The sequence below is a fragment of the Heterocephalus glaber genome, unplaced genomic scaffold, assembly GCF_053883595.1.
Source record: "Heterocephalus glaber isolate CG9 unplaced genomic scaffold, H.glaber_assembly_v1.0 deba00000768, whole genome shotgun sequence".
Taxonomy (NCBI): Eukaryota; Metazoa; Chordata; class Mammalia; order Rodentia; family Bathyergidae; genus Heterocephalus; species Heterocephalus glaber.
The window spans coordinates 11,131,243-11,147,425 of record NW_028258162.1 but is presented as its reverse complement, the minus strand read 5'-3'; the positions used below and the strand labels follow the sequence as shown (position 1 = coordinate 11,147,425).

Below are 16,183 nucleotides of genomic sequence, written 5' to 3'. Positions count from 1 at the left end.
GACTTCCAGATCACCTACAGCAACCCTAAAGGGAAATGAGATGGAACACTCTGATACTCAACCACCTGGACCCACTGAACTGGCAACAAAAGGGGATCTGGAAAAAATGAAATCAGAAATAATTTCTCAGATAACAGGAGAAATTGTGCCCCTAGTGCAAGACATGATTAATATATCTAGAGAGGAGCTGAGGAACATGATGGAATCCCAACATAAGAAACAAATGGAATCCATAAAACAGATGCAAATAGATTTCCAGGACATGAAAAACTCCATTGAAAGTCTACACAGCAGAATGAGCCAATGTGAGGACAGAATTTCAGATATAAAAGATAAGATTGCAATTAGTGACCAGGAAAAGAAAAATTGCTTCAAAATTATAAGGGAACATGAGAAATCAATCCAGCAGCTGCTAGATGATGCAAAGAAGAATAACATAAGACTGATTGGGCTCAATGAAGAAACAGGAGAGAGAGGAGATGACATAAAAAATCTCTTCACAGAAATAATGGCAGAAAACTTCCCAAGCAAGGGAAAAGAGCTCTACATACAGAGAAGTGAGGCATATAGGACTCCAAATAGGCTTGATCAAAAAAAAAATCTACACGTAGGCATATAATTGTTAAGATTCCAGAAACACAACAGAAGAACAAAGTTCTCCAAGCAGTCAGAGAAAAGAAACAAATCACATACAAAGGAAAGCCCATCAGAATCACAGCAGACTTCTCAACACAAACCATCAAGGCAAGAAGAGCTTGGAGTGATATATTCCAAGCCCTAAAAGAAAACAGCCTCCAACCCAGATTGATGTACCCTGAAAAACTATCTTTCAAAATGGATGGAGAAATAAGATACTTTCATGACAAAGAGCACCTTAGGAAACTCGTGAGTACCAAACCAGCACTCCAAAGAATTTTACACAATATTCAAGGAACAGATATTGAGGATCACAACCCCAGGAAGCAAAGCAGAATGAACCCATCTGGCATGACAAGAAATTAAATGTAAAGGGGGAGAACCCAACAAAAAGAAAAAGTCATGGCAATGACAAGTCAATACATTTCAGTTATAACCATCAACGTTAATGGTCTCAATTCACCAATCAAAAGAAATAGATTGGCAGAATGGGTCAAGAAGCAAAATCCAACAATATGCTGCATACAAGAAACACACTTAATTCAAAAGGAAACTCATAGACTGAAAGTTAAAGGGTGGAAAACAATACTCCATGGGACAGGACCCAAAAAAAAGCAGGAGTAGCTATCCTCTTTGCAGATCAAGTAGATTTCAAACCAACACTGATTAAGAGAGATGAAGAAGGAGACTACATCCTTGTAAAGGGAAGAATCCAAGAGGAAGAGATGACAATCATAAATATCTATGCACCAAACACTAGTGCACCCAACTATATAAAACAAATACTAACGGACATGAAAAGTCATATATGCACTAATATAATTGTAGTGGGGGACCTCAACACCCCATTGTCACAAATAGATAGATCAACTAGTCTAAAAATAAGTAATGAAATACTAGAACTCAATGGAACTCTTGAACAAATGAACTTAACAGATGTTTACAGAGTCTTCCACCACACAAAATCAGAATACACATTCTTCTCAGCTGAACATGGGTCATTCTCTAAAATAGACCACATACTCACACATAGAACATTTTTAAGTAAGTGCAAAGGAATTGAAGTTATCCCCTGTATATTATCAGACCATAGTGCGATGAAATTGGAGATCCATAGCAAAAGAAACTCAAAAAATTTCATAAACACGTGGAAATTGAACAACACACTTCTGAATAACCAATGGGTCGCAGAGGAAATTAAAGAAGAAATCAGACAGTTCCTTCAATTAAATGACAATGACAATACAACATATCGGAATCTATGGGACACAATGAAAACAGTCTTATGAGGGAAATTCATAGCAGTGAATACACATATTAGGAAAACAGAATGAGCCCAATTAGATAACCTGATGCTGAAACTCAAGCTTCTAGAATAAGAAGAGCAGGACAACCCCAAAGCTCATACAAGGGAGGAAATTATAAAGATCAGAGGAGAAATCAATGCAATGGAGACTAAGAGAACAAAACAAAAAATCAATGAAGCCAAGAGTTGGTTCTTCAAAAGAATCAACAAAATTGACAAACCTTTGGCCAACCTTGTCAGAAAAAGGAAAGAAAAGGCCCAAATCCATGCAATTAGGAATGAAAAGGGTGAAATTACAACAGACCTAGCAGAAATCCAGAGGATCATCAATACCTACTTCCAGAACCTATATGCCAATAAGATGGACAACACAGAAGAAATGGACAGATTCCTAGATACATAAGAATTACCAAAGTTGAACGAAGAAGACCTAAAAATTCTGAACAACCCAATATCAACCAATGAAATTGAAAACATAATTAAACACATATCAACTAAGAAAGCCCAGGCTCTGATGGCTTCACTGCTGAATTCTACAAGACATTTAGAGAGGAACTGCTGCCATTACTGTTTAAACTCTTCAATGAAATTGAAAGGGAAGCAATACTCCCAAATTCATTCCTGGAAGCAAGCATCACCTTGATCCCCAAAGCAGAGAAAGACCCAACAGAAAAGTAGAACTATAGGCCAATCTCACCAATGAACACAGATGCAAAAATCCTTAATAAGATACTGGCAAACAGAATGCAGAAGATCATCAAGAAGATCATACACTCTGATCAAGTGGGATTCATCCCAGGGATGTAGGGATTGTTCGATATATGAAAATCAATCAATGTAATACACTATATCAATAGAGACAAGGACAAAAACCATATGATTATCTCCACAGACACAGAAAAAGCATTTGACAAAATCCAACATGCATTGATGATAAAAACCCTACAAAAAATTGCAATAGATGGTCTCTGCCTCAAACTGATAGAAGCCATCTATGAAAAACCAACAGCCAATATCATACTAAATGGTCAAAAACTGAAATCCTTCACACTCAAATCAGGAACAAGACAAGGATGTCCACTATCACCACTCTTGTTCAATATAGTTCTGAAAACATTAGCCATGGCAAATTAGACAAGAGAAAGAAATAAAAGGAATAAAGATAGGAAATGAAGAAGTCAAATTGTCATTATTTGCAGATGACATGATACTCTATATAGAAGACCCCAAGAACTCCACCAAAAGTCTTCTAGACTTAAGAACCAAATTCAGTAAAGTAGCTGGTTACAAGGTCAACACACAAAAATCAATAGCTTTCCTCTACACGAATGATAGACTCACTGAGAGAAAAATAGGGCAAATAATTCCTTTCACAATAGCATCCAAAAACCTGAAATATCTAGGAATCATCCTAACAAAAGAAATCAAAGACCTCTTCTCTGAAAACTATGGCACTCTAAAAAGAGAGATTGAAGATGATATCAGAAAATGGACAGACATCCCCTGCTCCTGGGTAGGAAGGATTAATATAGTGAAAATGGCCACACTTCCAAAACTGCTATATAGATTTAATGCAATTCCAATTGAGATCCCAGCAGCATACTTCATGGACCTTGAGAAAGCAATCCAAAAATTCATTTGGAACAAGAAGAGACCCAGAATAGCAAAAGCAATTCTAGGTAACAGAGACATGGCAGGGGGTATCACAATGCCCAACCTGCGACTATACTACACAGCTACTGTGATAAAAACAGCATGGTACTGGCAAAGAAACAGACCTGAGGACCAGCAGAACAGATTAGAAGATGCAGAATCAATGCCAGACACACTCAGCCATATCATCTTTGATAAAGGAGCCAAACACCCTCACTGGAGGAAAGATAGCCTCTTTAATAAATGGTGCTGAAAAATTGGGCTTCGACTTGCCAAAGATTAAAACTAGACCTATATCTCTCACCATGCACTAAACTAAAATCAAAATGGATTAAAGATCTAAATATTAAAATAGAAACTCTGAACCAGTTGGAACAGAGGTTAGGTAGAACCCTTGAAGACATCGGTGTAGGGAAAGATTTTATGAACAAAACCTCAGTTGCCCGTGAACTAGCACAATCAATCAACAAGTGGGATCTCTTCTTATTAAAAGGCTTCTGCACAGCAAGAGAAACCACCAGCAGTGTGAAGAGACAACCCACAATGTGGGAAAAAATCTTCACCTGCTCTTCCTCAGACAAAGGTCTACTATCTCAAATCTATAAAGAACTTAAAAAGATCAGACCTCCCAAATTTAAAGACCCAATCCAAAATTGGTCATCTGAAATGAACAGACATTTCTCAGACAAAGAAATAGAAATAGCAAATAAATACATGAAAAAATGTTCGACATCACTGGCCATTCGAGAGATGCAAATGAAAACAATGCTGAGATTCCACTTCACTCCAGAAAGAATGGCTGCTATCATGAAATCAACCAATAGCAAATGCTGGCGGGGCTGTGGGGAAAGACGAACCCTGGTCCACTGCTGGTGGGAGTGTAGACTGGTGCAAGCACTGTGGAAATCAGTATGGAGATACCTCAAAGAACTAGGACTGGAAGTCCCATTTGACCCTGCTATTCCACTGCTGGGGATCTTCCCCAAAGAATTAAAAGAATCCTACCACAGTGATATATGTGCGGCCATGTTCATAGCAGCACAGTTTGTGATAGCTAAAACTTGGAAACAGCCCAAATGCCCATCAACTGGAGACTGGATAAAGAAAATGTGGGTTTTTTTATAAAATGGAGTACTACTCAGCCATAAAAAATGAGAAATTAGAGACATTTATAGCTAAGTGGATGCACATCGAGGTGATACTCTTAAGTGAAATAAATAGGACACACATGAATAAATACTGAATAGTTTCTCTGGTGTGAGAAACTGAAAGTGTAAATAAGGACTAAATGTATAATAGGTAATGTGAAATAGGAGGTAAAGGGGCAAAGGGGAAGGAAGTGGGAGGGGTAGGGGAAAGGATAGAAGGGAATGGGATTAATATGAGAAAATGGAAAAATAGGAACAAAATCTTTGTAAATAGGGAGGACTGGTGGGGTTGAAGGGAGGGCTGGGCAAGGGTGAAAAATAAGAACCATGAGAGACTATGTAAAGGTGCAAATTACCAATGATGAATGTCCTTATATTGTATACCTAAAATGTACCAATTATTAGAATGAATAATCGATAATGTAAAGTAGGAAGAAAAGGTCGAAAGGGGTTGGGGTAGTGGGAGGGGCAGGGGAAAGGAAAGAAGGGAAAGGAAAAATGATGAGAAATGGAAAAAATGGAAATAAAACCTTTGTAAATAGGGAAGGGTAGAGGGCGTGAAGGGAGGGCTAGGAATGGGGAAAAAATAAGAACCAAGATGCATTATGTAAAGGTACAATTCCCAATGAGAAATGTAATTATGTTGTATACCTACAATGTACCAATAAAATAATTTAATTAAAAAAAAAAGAAAGAAAACTTTTCTGGTGGATGTATGAGAAGGAACGGGATCAAGTACAATTGCCAGACTTTTGGCCTGAGTAAATGGAAGCATAGAGCAGCTGTCAACAGAGATTCAGAGACTAAATTAGTGTGAAAATCTGTTTCCTGGCTAGGAGCATGATAGGAAACTCTGTTGGGCCTTCTTGTGGAGGTCTCAGGTAAACAGTTGGAGTTGGGGGAAAGGTCTATGTTGGAAGCATAAATGCAGCAGTTAATGGCATATAAATAGCAGCATTTAAAACTCTGAGGTTAAACATGAGAATGTACAAAAACTGTGAGGATAGAGTCTGAAGCACTCAAGTATTAGGGTGGAGGAAGAGAAATGGGTAAGACAAAAGAGTACGATGTCCTGGCAGCCCTACCTCCTCCTCTAATTTCTACTCATCTTTCAGATCCCTGAATCTCCATATCTTCTCCCCTAGAGTTGGTTAGGTGTCCTTCCTAAGTGTCCTGCAAAATTATGCTCTTACTACTCTCTCAGCATTTAGGCTCATCTTCTTGTAAATTGCAAACTTTTTGAGAGAAGGAATCAAGATTTTCTTGATCACAGAGTAGTTCCAGAAATAACCATAGAGCTTAGCACATAATAGCTGTTGAACATAAGGTGGGGGACTGAATTAGTAAAATCAGATCCTCTCCTCTGATACAGACTGTGGTACTAGTGTGATAGTGAGTCTATGGTTACCCAAGGCAACCGTACCACACACACATTTATTTCATTATATTTATTTCTCATTACATGTATTTTTCTTAGTATTTGTTTTTCCACAGGGAGTTTTCCAGCTTTAACTAGTTGATGTGTATCACCGTTTTGACTTAGATAAAGGAGGAGGGAGGAGGAATACCAAGTATGCCTTTCATACATTACCTTAAGTTTCTTCATCACAAACTTGGGAAGAAAAGTTTAATTTGTTCCATTTTATAAGAAGAAACTGAGCTTTAGAAATGATAGGGAACTTGTGTAAGGTCATACAGATGGTAATAGGACTTCAGTACCTATAAAGCCCTTGTGTGTGCATGTGTGTATAGACGAGGGCTTTATAAGATGTGTTGTCCATGAGTGAGAAACATACAGTTGTATATACATGCATCAAATACTGTCAAAGCAAAATAAAATAACAATACAATTATTTTAAAAAATATATTATGTTACTTACAGGAAAGTATAGTAGCAGAGACCCAAAAAGGATTGTTTCCAGCAGGATAAGGCCAGATGCCCGGATGCTCTAAAAAATAAAATGAAAATGTCATTGTTAACTTACATTTCTAGGCCCAGAAAAACTTATGCTATAGTGAAAAACGTCTCAACCATTAGAAAAGCATTCTTTAGGGGAACTGGTGAACAAATAATGATTGGCTAGAGTTCAGGTGAATAAACAAGTGAAACACCCACAAACACTAGCTGTAAAGGTGATGACAGACTTTGTTGCTACCAGGAACAGAGTTCTCTAAAATGGTGAATCACTTAATAGTTTGAGCAGCTGAGAATATTACCTTGAAGATTTTTTCAGTCCAAGAAACTCACATACATAGAAGATCTTGTCTGTATTTCTGGGCCATCACCCACAAATGCATATTGAATGCTACACCTAAACCATTTCACAAAACTCACAGGAAAGCTTTCTGGACAAAACAAACCGGAGTGCTGGAGTCTCCGTGATACATCTCCTCCCACGCTAAAATATCTAAGTGCTTTCCCAAGCTCATTGACACAGCTCCACTATGTGCATATGAATCACATCAAATAACAGAGTACCTTGCCTTGTGAACATACTTAAAGGTTATTCCTCAGTCAAAAGCCAAGAGATTAAATTGATTTTCAAAAACTTTCCAGAATATTTGGTGTGTTAAGTGCAAATATATTTAGTAACCTTAAGATATTTTGTTAGATTCAAAATACCATCTTCTTGTAACAAAATGCTGAGTTGAGGCAAGAAATAAAAGACAAAAAAATCGATCTTAGTTTTGTTTCAGTAAGTTGAAGTATTAATATTATTAAAGTAAATAAATTAATAATACAAACATAAAACAGGTCATTCTAGGATCTCTGTGTTTTTATTAACTACAACATAAAATGTACACACAAACCGCAACTAGCAAAGTGTTATTTAACATGAAATTGTTTGTAGTAATAGCAGTTTTGTAATAACAAAAAGATGCTACAAAGCTAAACTACATGAATGCACTATATTAAAAATAAATGTATAACTGGATACCCAGAGAAAGTTCCAATTTCTCTTCTAAACACTCCGAGAGTGTTAAACACATAGAAACACTTTATGTAACCATCCAAAGGAACCCAGGGCTTTTATTATAGCAAGAATATGGGAATGAGAAACAAGTTCAGTTAATGAACAGACTTGATTATTTAAGTGACTTCTTAATATTGGTTATTATTTAAGCTAGCAGATGTTTTAGTGAAAAGAAAATTTTTATCAGCACGTGTTTAAATGCATTTGGCTGGTAGAATTTCTAAAATGGCAAAATGTATTTGCAAAGCATACCTAATTATGAACACTCTATAGTTTATCTTTTAAACTTTCCATTAAAAAAGCCACTAAAACTGAGAATCTAAAATATTATACAAAACTTGTAAAATAATCTATACAACGTTGACTGAAAAAAGGGACATGAAAAGGAGATGGAGCGCAGTGGAAAAGGCAGACTTCGGAGGTAGCCCCTTGTCAGCATGAACTATGAAGCAAGCACTGTGAGTCAGACAACATTGTACACTGATGGTTTCACCCATAGAATGAGCATCCTCCTATTTATCTTATTGAATCTTTCAGATTTACTAAACACCAAGTATAGAAAATGGTGATTATTGTGCCTAATACTCAACAAGCACACAGTTTTCAAACCAGGAAGCAGCACCAGGATCATGAATGTGAAAGCTACAAAGGCATGTACAGCTAGAAGTCAAAATTAGTTTTATTCTCGGGATCCAAAAGAAGCACAAGGCCTGTTTCCATTTTGTGAATAGGGAAGGGAGAAGGGGCTGGGAGAAAAAGAGGAATCAAGATATACCATGTACAGGTACAAATTCCCTCTGATGAATGTGACTGTTATGTATATTTAAATTGTCCCAATAAAATTAATTTTAAAAAAAGAAGAAGGCAAAGGCCTGGGGATAGGAGACCCAGAAGTTCTTTCTCTGGACTACGCACCTGCTTCAGTTTGGTACTTCTTTGGTTCCGCAATACCTTTTGATAGTTTTAGGGCCGGTAGGCTCCATGGCTATGTGACAGCCAGCATTACCACATAACTGCAGCAGTAGTAGTATATGCTTTTATATATTTTCAAAAAAAATAAGCTGCCTACTTTTTGCTGTGAACGCTTCTTAACACTTGCTTGGCTCATAATTTTATTTCTTAACTTGGAACTCTAACAAGTGGTTCCATGATCACATGTAAGGTGGTTATAAAAGTGCACTTTTTCCTTCCAAAGTCGTCTTTGGTGGAAACGCTTTCTGGCCTCACTGGTGGGCAAGAGCGTCATAAGTGGTCCTGCAAGAAGGCTCCATGCTCCCTGAACAGTTTCCCCAGGGTCTTGCTGGTCCTAGAGTTATGTTCACTGGAACAGTCTTTTGTTTTCTGCTTGGTGCCAAGGATCGGTATACAGTTGCTATAAGTCATACACTGATTTAAGTTTAAAGTGAGAGGGAAGGAGTTGTACGGGAGAAGAGAGGGCTTGGAAAATGTGACGGACGAGAGGGCTAATGAGTAAAATAATAGAGGTGAGGAGAAGAATTTCAACTCTTAGAGTTTTGCCTGAGATAGAAATGGTATGGAACTTGAAAAACCTACTCAAGAGAGGATCAGCAATCTATACTATGTATTATATTATTTATATAAAAACATATGTAAAATAAAACTACATATTGTTCATCTGTGTGTATAAACACAGGTCTAGAAAATACATATGAAGCTAGTAACAATGATTTCTCCTGGAAGAGAGAATATTTTTGAATACAGATCAATTAACCTGAAAATGTTTTAATTTATTTGAAGCAGATATATTCATACATTGCTCAGCAATATACTTTTAAATAAATAAATAAAATTAAAGAAAAACTAAGATATATCAACAAACTATTACAAAATTCTACCATTGTGTATTATAATATACAAAAGAGGTCTAACAAAGCTTTCCTTAACTAGTATCCACCTTGTAAATTTTTATTTAGCACCTATCACCTGGATAAAATTATTAGATGATACTTATATGTAAACACAGAGCTGATGGAGTTAGAATTAACCCTAACTCTCTGGTTTAGAATCCACAGGGACTAATAAATACAACTTCAGAATTTTGTGATAGAGGTGAGTATATTCTACCTACTCCATTCCCATTCCACAGTCTCCACATCTGCAGACCACAGAAAGGGCTAAACACATTATATTAATTGTACAATATTTAATTTTATAAAATTATGTCACACTCAATTTCTAAATCCCATAAACCTTGGGTGTAAAGTGGAAAGGCATAAGATGAAGTACTGTTGCAGTTGCCATGAAATTTCCCTAGGATATAACTGCACTGAGAAAGCCAAGTCAGTGGAAGGGAAAAGAAATAAGAATGTTGACAGTTGAATTTTAAAAAATAATTAGAATTGTTTATTACTATTTCCCTGATCCTACAGGGACTAACTGCTTCATTTATAATTTTTAAACATTATCAACCTCTGCGGAAATTAAGATACATCTTGCTAAAACAATGCAGGTGTTTTTGATCATTTCGAATTTCTTCATCCTTGCAACATTTAAATCTTTCTAGTATTGAAGAAACTTCTGAACATGAAGTCATTTTTATACAGATGGACCTGAGAATCTATGATAAAAGTATGAGACAGCAGTAGGATTCTATTTTGAAAGGGATGAACTAGCATAGATGCAGATGATAAACCAAGATTCCACATCTTTGTCATTTACAAAAAGAATTAGCAAGGCTACCAGGAACCAGACTCATGAAATATTCTTTCTCGTTTATTTCTGTTTCTATAGAGAAATCCATGGACAAAGAAACTTCCTATGAAACCTGCCAAATATCTGACATAATTGTATAATAAAGATTTTTTAAAAGATGTAAAAATGATGCTAAAAAATTCTCAACATTAAGAAATATAGGGATACCATTTTTCAATAATTTTAATAATTATTTAAAGGAATGAGAATAGGCTACATATAGTTTGAAAGTCTGCATGCAGTCCATTTGTCCTAAGACCTGCAATGACATACTGAAAACTCCATTGGGGTTAGAGAAATTTGACAAAAAAACTTTGCCCAAAATGTGGTTAGTTAAAGTCAATTTTAGTTTTTCAAGAGAATTCTTAGGGGGAAAAAAGGCATAAAAAAGCCAAGAGATATGGCCAGGACAGAGACTCTTAAAGGGAAATACAGTGGACCCTCGAGTTTCAACTGACCTAACATACAAACAACTTAGATTATGACTGGAATTTTTGTTTTACCTTACAACCAGAGTCTTGAGTTATGACCCGAATGCTGGCTGCTTGTTCTTCAGAGAGTCTCAGATACACCCTTAAAGAGCTCTGGAAGGAAGAATACAACACCCTTTCCTGTGTGGGGTTAACTGAGAAATCCTGGGCCAATGTCTCTCTAAGGACGCTGAGATCTGCTATGTACAGGAGAAAGACTGTGAGAGCAGTGTAGCAGAGCCTGAGCCTTCAGTTGACAGCTTGAGTTACAACCAGCCCTCCGAATGAGTTGAGTTTGTAAGTCAAGGGTCCACTGATAAGTAATTCATAGAATTATAAATTCATAGACTCAACCACACAGACTTTATAAATGGATAGTTTGAAATTTGTTGTGTATTAATTGTGTGACCTTGGGTGACCTGCTTATCTTTCTGAAATTCAGTCTCTTCACTTAGAAAATAGGTGTACTAATGCCCAGTTGTGATGCTGCTATAAAGATTAGCAATAAAGCTGCAGTGCACGGAGCAGTGATCTCTCAGCAGTCGCTCCTCATGAATTTTTCACGTGCAGACAGGGAAATGAAGTCAGCAGAGCAGAGCTCACTCAGCTGCTGAGGGCCAGACTCCGGAAGACTACCTTCTTCTGTAGCTGCTGGTTCTCAAGTTCACGCTATTTCCCCCGCACATCTGACCCTCAGTAACTTTTCTTACCCAAAATAAAAAGAATAGGACAACAATAAAAAAAAAACCACAATAAAAAACATGTAACACTACCAAAGTTTTTAAATATAAACTATAAGTAAAGATTTAGTTCAGATATTATAAAAATTTACTAGTTAATTTAAAATTCTGAAAGTTTTAAGTAAGATATTAAAAGAAATTGTCACGTTGCTTTAAGTAGATATTTTTTCATATCTAGGACTTCAGAAGAAAACCATGTTAATCAGCATTATAATTTCTGGCTGACTTTCAAGACCTTCCAGAAAGTTAATTTATCCTAAAATAAAGTCCAGAGTGGAGTACACATTTTCATGTTCTTTCAAACAATGCAATATAATAAATGAAGAAAAATAAATCAATGATTTTACATAATAGGAAATTAAAAAGAACTCATTCATTATTGATTGTGATTTGCCTTCCATTGCTGGGCAGAAAGGCCGTAACAGCCTGCAACTGTTGCAGAATCAACATAAGAAGTTTTCCCATTTGTTTTGCTTTGTTGCAGATAATGTGAACAATTAAAAGTGCTCCCTGCAGCTTTATCCGATTTTATAACTCAGAATTTATGATTCGCTGAAGTTGCCGAGAAGCATAATAATGCACCGGATGCACAAGAGGAGATTTTCTGCATAAAGTTCACTCAGCCCCATGCTTCATGTTCATGTTCAAGGCAACTTCTCACCACATCAACTCCTGTCATGGTTCTTCCTCTCAGTCCCACATCCTTGCAAAGATGCTGCAAGGAGTCAGGCATGGTGGTTACAAGCCTGTAATCAGGCACTCAGGAGGCTGAGGCAGGAGGATCGCTGCCAGTTCGAGACCAGCCTGGGCTACATAGTGAGTTCCAGGCCAGCCTGAACTGCACAGAGGAAAAATAAAAAGATGCCCCAAGAACATACCCTAGTGTCATAGGTAATTGTGCCATCCCCCTAAATGGATTAAGAAAGGCCTGTGAGATTAGCAGACTACCACTCTGGGTGGGTCAGAGGGTGACTGAACTGTAGGCCACAAACAGAGGAGGGAAGACCCTCTCTGGATAAGAGGAACGCCAACCAATAGGCTGGTAACCCAAAAGGGAAGGAAGGGGAATTCTCCCTTTTGCTTCTTCAGAGCAGCCTGTGGCGCTTCCTCTCAGTTCCTTCAGGCTTTCAGCACAGATTCTTCTGCCTCCCAAGGCAGAGCCTCCAGCTTTCCGACATGGACTTGCACTGGACTCTGCAGCAAGCTCCAGGCCTTTGACTTGAGTGGATCCTCTGACTCCAGTGCACAGCTCGCCTTCTGCAGTCTTCCACCCTGATGCCACAGGCAGACATACATATTATATATACAGTACAGAATATATATTATGATATCTTATCACATATGTGCCACTTTATTTAAATATATATATATATATATAGAGAGAGAGAGAGAGAGAGTATCCATGTGTATATATAATCTATTCCTCTAGTAAACTCTGATATTCCTAGACTGAAAGACAGTGTCCTTTTTATCCTCATCTTTCCCAGGGATTCACTACAAAAATATGCAAACTTAGCTGCTATTTTTCTGTAATCTATTGGCAGCCTTCCATTCTCTTTTCCTTTCAATACTGCTTATGTAGAGTGAGTAAGTCCTATTTCATACAGATCAATGCTCTACCAAAAAAGCATAACAAGTGAATGGTGAAGACTAAAACACCACAAAAAGAGAGCTTGCCTTGGGAAGAATTACTGTATATACAGTGGCATGAAATTATTTCAACAGATTATGTCATTTTCTTAGATTTTTGCTATTCATTAAGAGCAACTGCTATTAGTTGATATATTTTTCAAATACAAAGTAGATCATGAAAAGATCACACATTTTTCTTCATGATAAAATTCTAATGGAATGAACATAATTGAAACATAAAATATTATTCAGTATTTTAATATTTGATATTAATGTGATAATACTCTTTGGCCACTGTTTCAAAAATAATTCTTTGCTATACTAAGATAAACTCAAATATTTAGTTTGGTATCAATGATTTTTTTAAATTAGAGAAATTCAAGCAATTTCACAAGCCACTTTCACCTGATTCTTAATTAATAATGTGTCTAGCTACTTTTTCTGTATCATTTGAACATTGCTTTTTAAAAATGTTTTTTTATTAGTCCACATTTGTAGTACATAATGATCACATTCATCACAGGGACTTGGTGCATGTACATAACACATCTTCATTATTTTTCTGTCCCCATCCCCTGCCCTACTTCCATTTCTTGGTTCTCTTTTTATTTTTAGAAGATCTACCTCCCTCTTTGCTATTATCTATCTTTTATTTTGCTATTCAGTTTATTTATACTTGGGTTTCACATATAAGAAAAAACGTGATATTTAAGCTTGTGTGTCTGATTTATTTTCCTTAGCATTATGGTCTCAAGGTGTGTCCATTTTTCACAAATGCCTCAAATTTATCTTTTTTTTAGAGCCATTCAACTGAGCTATTCCTCTTCTAGGTATCTTCTGCAAAGAACTAAAGATATCATGTTACACATGCATACCCATATTTATAACAGCATAACTCATAATAGCTAAATCTTGGAAGCTGCATATATGTCCATCAACAGATGAATGGATAAAGAAAATGTGGTACATATGCACAATGGAGTACTAATTAGCTATAAAGAAGGATAAACTTGAATGCTATTTATACATTTGAACATTGCTTAATCTTAGAACTTGTTTGTTGTTTTAAAATTTGGTATGTTGAAAACAGTGAGTTGCAAGGTATTTTAGTGCTCACATTTAGGCAATAAAGCTCATCAACTGTTTGCTGAACAACCATAAATATCTTCTCAGTCTTCTTAAATAGGAAATAAGATGCGAAGACGAGAATGAAATTTCTGAGAACTGTGACGTTTATTTTTAACATATAGTATACTCTCCACAGAGAAGTTTATGGAATAACTAGAAAAAGTGTAAAACAATGAAATGTTTTGCATATTGTCTGACATTTGAAGACAGCCTAAGCATTCTAGGACTTGTTTATGATCCTTAGTTTTATGCTCTTATTATGACCCTTATGTCATATGTGCTAACACACAATTTTTTATTCTGATAAGACATTTAAAAATAAACACGGAAATGTGATGTACATTTCATTTAGAAAATCAAGCAATGATTTAACGAAGTGTAATAGGTGTCCCCTATTTGCAAAAAGACAAAGCAGTTCTAAAACTTAAGATAGTATCTGACAGATAAGCAACAAAGTGGATTAAGGGTATGGAGAAACAACTGTTACATATTTGCAAAGATAATGAGGACCAAACTTCAGAATTCAATGTCTACAATAGCTAAAATATTTATAGATTTTATGGAGCAAGGTGGATTTTAACTTGCCTCGAACTTGGGAACATTAAGAACTATCAATAGGGCAGCATAGAATTTAGTGCATTTTGAGTGCATCCACGCTTAAAGCTGTTTGCCAAAAGACAAAGTGAAAAGAGGAAGTTGAATATTAATTATTTAGCATCTTGTTTAAATTTTTGTTGCCAAATCTAGCCATTTGTTTCACTAAATTCTTGTTTTAGCTAATCTTTATGATTACCAGTAAATTATAACATGTTTGCAAATAGGTAATTATCTTGCTATTTTAGTTTTATATTTTATATCAGAAACATGGTTCAGGAAATATTTTCAAATAATTAATTCCTAAGTTTTAATTAAGTAATAAATGCTAACCCTTCCATCCAGAATTCAAAAAGGTCACACTAGCTGATGGATGTTTTAATTAGTTTTCTTCTTCTCCATGATGGATCTTTCCCCCTAAATTGTATTGTTGCATGCATTAGGATTGGACTATCAACTCAAAAGATACAAGAGAAATAATTAAAGTATATGCAGAAATTTGACAGCAAAAGAATTTGACAGTAGAGAATTAAGACAATATTAAAATACCAAACATTTTATGATACGACATATAGCTTTAAAAAGCTATTATATTAAACTTCAACAAAAGTTGAACTCTTACTAAATCAGTTTTCTTGAAGTAATAAGTCTTTTAAAACTTGGTAATCTAATTACTCCAAATATAAATCTTTAGCCCTAACCTCTATTTGAATCTCTAGATTCTCATATTTCTCTTGCTTGTAAGACATTTTCACATAAATGACCTACGGGCACCTCAAACTCAATGTGTAAAAATCTAAATTTTTTCTAAATCCTTTACTCTTCAGGTTCCCCAACCTCCTTAAGGGTAATCAATTATTTATATTATATTATATTTATTTATATTGTAGTCAAACTGTATCTGAAAGTGAAAGAAATGAGTTTTGTGAAATATTCCTAGTTTTGGTATTTTTCAGAATTCCCAAATTTTTGTTGAACAACTGCCTCACTAAACTAATGCACGATTGACTAAATAAATGATTAAATTGAAAAGTCACATTCATGTTGATACACAGTCAAGGGGAGAGGACAGTCTTCATTTTTAATATAAAGAGTCTTCTGTGATTTAGTGACTAAGTTAAATATTCACAGTCTTAAGAAGAAGAAGAGAAGAAAGAAGAAAATATAAGAGAAGCAAGATTGAGGACAA

General features: G+C 35.8%; 1 protein-coding gene across 1 annotated transcript in view; it reads right to left on the bottom strand.

Moving 5' to 3' along the window:
- Gpr158 (G protein-coupled receptor 158) overlaps positions 1-16,183 on the bottom strand; it is a 501,792-nt gene that overhangs the window by 178,731 nt on the left and 306,878 nt on the right. Inside the window, exon 5 of the mRNA XM_004859910.4 lies at positions 6,624-6,692. Within this exon, the coding sequence (XP_004859967.3) occupies positions 6,624-6,692 (69 nt within the window). The remainder of the gene's footprint in view (positions 1-6,623; positions 6,693-16,183) is intronic.